Source organism: Cantharellus anzutake, assembly GCF_015039405.1.
Source record: "Cantharellus anzutake strain C23 chromosome Unknown EI90scaffold_273, whole genome shotgun sequence".
In the NCBI taxonomy this organism is placed as follows: domain Eukaryota; kingdom Fungi; phylum Basidiomycota; class Agaricomycetes; order Cantharellales; family Hydnaceae; genus Cantharellus; species Cantharellus anzutake.
This window is the reverse complement of record NW_024067223.1, coordinates 8,918-16,003: the sequence shown is the minus strand read 5'-3', so window position 1 is coordinate 16,003 and position 7,086 is coordinate 8,918. Positions and strand designations below refer to the sequence as shown.

General features: G+C 50.6%; 1 protein-coding gene across 1 annotated transcript; it reads right to left on the bottom strand.

Annotated features, from left to right (window-relative positions):
* Positions 1 to 4,639: 4,639 nt before the first annotated feature.
* Positions 4,640 to 5,779, bottom strand: EI90DRAFT_1203400 (uncharacterized protein). Its single transcript, XM_039051571.1, has 3 exons — positions 5,396 to 5,779; positions 5,118 to 5,294; positions 4,640 to 5,070 (listed from the first exon to the last, which is right to left on the bottom strand). The coding sequence occupies exons 1-3, from the start codon at positions 5,426 to 5,428 to the stop codon at positions 4,780 to 4,782; spliced, it is 501 nt and encodes a 166-aa protein (XP_038907636.1). The 5' UTR covers positions 5,429 to 5,779; the 3' UTR covers positions 4,640 to 4,779.
* Between the last annotated feature and the right edge of the window lie 1,307 nt (positions 5,780 to 7,086).

Here is a 7,086-nt window from a genome sequence, read left to right as displayed (position 1 = left end):
CAGATTTTAACTATTTACTCACATGGCCGGGGTCCTCCCCACAGCGGAGACAAACCGACCACCAGTTCATCCTCATATAAAGAAGTCAGATTCCTGATAAGTTCACCGGTGACAGCACCAAATCCGGCTAGGCAGCCGATGTGGGTCGCACGGTGCTTATAGTCGATGTAGACGTCCTCTGCCTCAAAGTCACATTCAGTGGACGGGCATATTCCTCCCCGGGAATAGTCACAGCGAAACGAGAGCTTGACTCTTCTGCCCTATACCAAGTCACCCAGTGCTTTTGGCTCATCTGCAAGTATAATCTTTTGACGATCAATTCACCGCAGCTTGCAAAACCCAGGAACCCTAGGAAGCAGAGCCCGCGGTACTCATGAGGCTGGCATGAAAGCTAGCTAAGAAGTTGGCAGAAAGATCGCAAACGCGCGCGCAAACCGAAGCGGCGCAAGCGCGCATGTGCACGTGTGCGCGCACGGTTTCATGATAAAAAATTGCAAAACTTCTGGGGCAATACGCCTTGCACGATCATGTCTCTGCTGTTGTTCAGCGCTCCACTTGGTGCGCACACTGAGCTCGGATGGTATTGGAGTTTTGGCTAGCTGTGTTGGTTTCGCACGTGCCACCTACGGTCCGGACTGCCAAACACCGGACTGCCAACCGGCCTAGAATAGAAGCTGAGATCCGACTCTCCACGTCTTGCCGTCTTGTCCCGCGCGATGTGCCCGCGCCCCCATCTGGTGATCGCGTAAATCAAAGTATCAGACGCGGTGACATGGCGCTGAAGTCAGTACCGAAACATCCTTAATATTGCAATTGATCTAGTCCTAGCCACCAATACATGTGTATTTGGGGTTTGTGCTGGGAGCAAGTGTCCCCAATCTTTCAGCTCACGAGAGCCTAATTAGCTGTATTGAAGCCTGGGCTCGTTTCCAGCTGTGAGCTGCAATGCAGTTAGAAGCACTACATAGTACCGTGAAACGTCTTGTCCTTGCTCGTTTACCGGCGACGCCACGCAAGTGAGAGGGAGAAAATTGAGCGAGTTACGGGTTTCAGTGTTAATGAGACGACGCTGCACTAGTCTCCGTAAGCGATTATTACGCATCGCCCAAGGCTAGGCTAGGCTGCAATTGGCATTGCCAACCTGTATAGATACTGCCATTATCCATGAGGCAAGTTCAAGTTGAGGGCTCCTCCCCATTCGTTCGGTCGAGCCTGAGACTCTTCATCTTCTCCCACGCTAATCAGCAGTCCCACACACTTATCCTTATCTTCACTTCGCCTCACGGTGACTGACGCCGCGGCTGTGGACAAGGGCCATCTCAAGGCAATAAGACAATTTGAATGAATTCGCAAGTCCCACGCATATATATATATATTAACCCGTGACCTAGGCAAGGGGCGACAACATTAAGTAATAAGCAGAATGAAGAACAGACAGGCGATTCGCAGGCAGGACATGAAAGAGTCATAATCGCAAAGGGTGGAGAATGCGATAATGAGGGGGTGCATTCCAGCCCTCTTTAGTGCGCAACTTAGAGTTCTCCTTGGCGGCTGTTCAAGAGTCGGTCCATGCCTCTGCTGATGTGATCCGCTCTGCGCATCCACATCGAACTATCCAGCCTGCAAACCGAGTCAAGCGTCGGCCTGCGCTTGCTCGAATTGATAAAAGGCAGCGGTGGAGAAATGGGCTATTCCTTCCTGCGGGTTGTCCCATGGGAATGCCCGACGGAAAAGGTTGGCGGATGGTCCTTCACGGGTGGGCATAAGAAGTGTCGGAACACAGGAATGTTTCGAGGTCGGCTTGGTAGCAAGGGGGAACGAATGTATCTTTGTTTCGTCGTCAACGACTAAACTGCGAAAATTCCCAATGAAAACATGTGCGCTTGCGCCATGTCGGGATCACAGTGTCTTGTACCGCCCTCTGGGACCCGATCCCGGACTGTGAATATCCACACGGTGGATCAGTGGCTCGGTTCTCTGAAACGAACAACCCGGATTAACCCACCGATGGACCAAAAAGGTAGCGAGACTCTGGTATCGGCCCCGTTCATGCCTAACGAATCAAATGAGTGAAGGATGTCTCCGAAATATGTGTCTGTGGGCGTACGCGGATTGTTCGGTAATGGGCTGGGGGAATGGCACCTAGAAAACATTCGTTCAGCTGAGGGATTTAAGGTTCGCCTGGGCGCGTACCCTACCACTAGGAGATGGGTTGGCCGGTTGAGGCTCTGGTTTTGGGTGACGACGGGAGAGCACGCGCCGAAGATGCCGTTGAATAATCCGGCTCCTCGAAAATCAGTGTCATACGGACCAGCCGATTGATATGACGCACCAGGGTCCGTTATTTCCTTTTGGCTCTTGCTCAAAACGGCCTCCACCTGGAACAAAAATGTCGATGGATTGTGAAAGAGGCATATCATTGTCGTCAAGCTCCCTTGCACTCATACAAAGACCCATTATGCGTAGCCTACAACCAGTTGGGGCTTGAGGGTATTTTGGGTTGGTGGGCCCCTGTGTAATATGGGAATTCCATTCGGACACGAGGAGAAAACGTGTCGTTCTCCGGCGAAACAGGTTTTTTTCAAATTAATTTTCCATTATGGTGTGCGCGTGCGCAATCCCATATTTGAGAGTCTTAGACGTTGTAAAGCGAGAGCTACTGGGGTTAAATTAAAAGTATTTTTAAATAAACATCGTAAATCTTCATTCCGGCACTCTGCTCAGTGGAACGTCGGCAAGGATCTGTTATATATATATGCAATTGTTGTTGAATTTCGAGTTCAGTTATGTTGCATGCAGCCTTGGTATGTTCACCTAACAGAACCGTTGTCCTTTGTGGCCTCAAGTTGCGCGTTTCCATTGTTGCACCTGTGCTGGGCATGGTCTAGCTAGCATTGAATCGCGCAGGGAGCCTGCCTGGCCGCTGGCAACATCAAATCATTTTTTTTTGTCACAGATTTACTACATACAGAAGAGCTGCTACTGAACATCTGCTGCACCGCCATGGCATTCAAACGCCAGGCCTGAGTGCGACAGATCATTCTGCTTCGGACCAGGTCGCCCTCTGAGTCACAGAAGTTGAATTATTTCTGATGAATTCGGGAAACTGCATGCAGAAGCCACTGTGCAGATTGGTAAGCTCTACCGATGCAGGGCTGCATGTTCCTCAGTTGTTTATAATGAGGCCTCATCTATTGGCCAGTTTCGAATCGCCACGAAAGCAGAGCCGGCAATAATTCCAAATGTGCGCGTACATACCAGCACGCCGCGTGTACAGTGCACGCGGTTTCCTAGTGACATTACAAAACACCCTGAACGCTCCCGTCATTGTCACGGCACATTGCCATGTGCACACTGTTAGTTTCTCATTGCGCGACCTGACATTTGGGTGATCGCCAGATCAAATTTCATCGATACAGTAACAGAAAAGCAAAGCATCCCAAATGTGTGTACAGCGGTTTCCCAGTGACATTGCAACTGGAAGAGCCACTGCGCTGCCTTGACCTTGCTTGTGCCCTAAAGAAGAATTAAGCAATATGAACATGCAGGGTGGGGAAGTCGGTTTGTGGTTGTGAAAGTGACTTTGCAAGTAATTTTGAACGTTACACCCCGAACGCTTCCATCGGCACATTGCCATGCGCACGCTGACCGCCGTCAGGGCGGTGTTAGCACGATCTGACCACACGACTTAGGTGATCGCCAGATCAAAGTTTTGTCTGAACAGTAGACCATGCCGAGTGACACTATCGTGGGGCGCAGCCCGAGATTTCGACATATTAGTGAGGTTCCACATTTAAACGGATTGGCACCACCAGTTTGTTGTGCTGTTGCACACCGTAAGCAAGATGCAGACTACCTGCCGTTCACGCGTAATTTCCACCCAACGTGAGGCTGAACAAACCCCCAAATTTTGGGAACACTAGGCGAATGTTTCGTCCCCAACCACTGGTGTAGTCAAATGTACACTTAGGGAATAGGCTGTACACAGTTAGACAGGCATTAGATGTTTTGTCCTGGTAGCCTCATAGATGTAGATACAGCACCCACCACTTGAATTAGGTTCGTGGGTCTGGAAAACCGCACTTCCGGGAGATCCAACACCACAACTGGCTTATCATCCAGAATGCTATGTTTTGGGGTGTCAAGTCCATCTAGTCCTTCGCATCATCATCGGACTTGGGCTAAGGAGGCTCATCCTCAAACTGCTCCCGAGACACAGAGCTCCGTGCGTCTTCCACCTCTACCCTAAGCGCAACCGGCACGGCCATAGCTCATAGCCTCTTGACGATTCCACGGGACCAGCTGCTGGTAAACCCCTCATTCCGTCCACACAACCGAGGGACCACCATTTCCCCTAGCTATAGCAATCCAATCCAAGGTCTGGGACTTGTTGGGCGTCTTACACTTACCATGGTGATTCTGTTTAGCGTCCACATCACGATACCAAGGTACTGTCTAGATAGTCGTTTCCGTGATGTTTCGCCCTACAGTCTCGGAGTACTCGGACCCCAGGATAGTCACAGCTATCTGGACGTTGCGTTCACTGCACCTTTACCTCTGTTGGTGCTGACGTTACAGGGCCCATGTGATAGGACTGTCAAGCCAGAGTAAGGAGCACTCCCTGCGCCGGCAGTTCCCGGGGCAAAGCGATCATCATCGTCCTCTGGCCGGCCAAGCCCTTGTCTTTTACAAGATAATGTACATATAATATCATAACAATGTCACTTTCAGTGGTGATTCCTGTTGCGCTCTCACTTCGACAAACCTCCATTCCTTCTGTTAGCGTCTCAAATTAACACAATCGATGCGTCGAATTTGTGACGGCATGCATCCGTATATCTTCCATATATAACTGGGGAACTCCTCCGAAGTGGCACAACCCGCTACTTTTCTCGCCTTGCGTGCTGCGCAGACCGAAGTGGAGAGCCGGTGGGAGGAAACTAGGGAGTAGTGTTGTTTCCGAACCACTGTCTTCGCGCCCGACGCGAGCTTTTTCAGGCCAACGTGCAGCACACTGGAGCTGTAATTATTGGTAAGCATGAACGTTAGGCGTTGGGACAGATTGCGATGCTAGTTCCGCATCAGATTCAACAGGCAAATTGTACTGTGCTACGAACCGACGAAGACGTGCGCTGCGGAGATCGGCGGACGCAACAGCGGAGAGAAGTTTGGTTCGACGGACTTTTAGTTGTGCAGCAGATAAGGGAAGCGCGCGACAGCGTGGTCGGGAGATTCAGCGTCAAGATCAAAGCCACAGGGAGAATCGGCGACGATGTGAGTGAACAAAAGAGCACCTAATTGATCTCGATTTAGGCGTTGTACGGTGGCAAGGAGAAAGAAGGGAGTGGTGGAGTTGAAGGAGATGGAGATGGATAGCGGGTAAATGATCACATACAACTAAGGAGTGCAGGGCCATAGCAGTCGGCATTCGCAATATGCCGTATCAAACGCAAGCGTTTGTCATTGACCGTTAGAGGCAAAGTCCAATCCGTGTAGGTATGCATAGTTAAAGATTACGCTGAAGGCCGAGGTAAGAAATGAGTATGGCCACAAAGCTAGGTAGATCAGTTAGAAGTCAATACGTATAAAAAGCTTGTATCTTGAGTGCTCATGGGTTTTTTGGGAGATGTGAAGTATGAGGTGGATAAGGGACCCTCGGTTTGGGGGTTATACAGGACCCTGTGCATAGGAGAATCGAGTCGTGGAGAAAATATGGACCAATGACATACCATGCCCACGTCATGGAAATTGGCTTAATGAGCACTGGGACCGGGGCCTTGGTGGCGGGCTCCCGACTGTGTCTGCGATAGCAATCTTTCCAGACAGTTCACAAGTTGCATGGCTTCATCCGCGTTTAAAATGCCGACGGTTTTGGGGGAATCCAAATGTCCCTGTGGCCTCTCAAACTATATGAATGCCATAGTGTTCGCTTCCTATCATGGTGGGACTCGCCTTGTGTCACAGAGCCTGGCTACATTCATATCCGAACAGCTCAAATAATCGTACTTCACGCTGATGGCTAATGTTGTGGTCCTATGGTACTGCGTAGCTGGACGGAGCCACCCCCACAACTGTATGATACGACAAGACCATTCGAGTCTGAGATACTGCAATAAACTAGCTACAGATTCTACCTCGTCGGTCCTACCATGCAAATTCTACGTGATCCAATCTTAAACGTTTGCAGCACAAACCAACGCACCTCTTGGAAGGCACTGCAGCAGAGCAGTGTGCTCAGCATCCCACTTGGCGGATGGCGGAAGGAAGGTGTCAGGCTGGGCCATTCCATGCGGTAGGCTGATAGGACGAAGGGTACTCATGGTCGTACGCTGGTTTCCTACACTAGCAAGGTATTAGCGGTCACTTATTCCCCGAAAAGCGCCCGGAGTCCATGGAACCGTTCGATCAGCATTTCACGAGGGGCAGAGACAACAGTAGATCAAGGGAGCAAGACTGGCCAGGCTCACGTCGTCTGTGAACGAGGACGAGACTTGGCGTGCCAGGAAACTCGGTTAGCTGGCACTTCGGCACAACTCACTCTCTTTGTAAGTGATGACCCAGACCTCCGGACACCAAAGCACGATTGGCACCGTCAGAGAAGCGCACGTAATTGAACCAGCATGTCCACGTAACAGAAGAGGCTTCTGGAATCTATCCACTGGATGGTGGCTTGTCCATTGCGGGTGGAAAGTCTCAGACGGGGACCCTTCACGATTGGCCTAAGTACTGTTATGTGGATGAAGTTCGTGGCGGGCGGAGTTCTTGATGCCACATCTAGAGGGAGCTTCAGAAGTTATTCAATCGGGGGGGGTTCCAGTGACTGGTCGGGAGAGGTGATTGATGTGAATTTTCTTCTGTGCACACACACCGGACACCTGGGATTGAATGTGGGATCCTGCCCGTCATAATCATTAATAGTGTTAAGTTAGAACAAATGAATGTGTGCGCATGCGTGTACTGTGCTGTGAACGGCTTAAGATCCATGTGGCGATCATGCCACCGTCTCATCTCCGCCCTCTGGGAGGTATAGGAGGGTTGGACTGTGTAAAATGGACATTTGTTGTGAATCATCGGCTCAGGTTCATG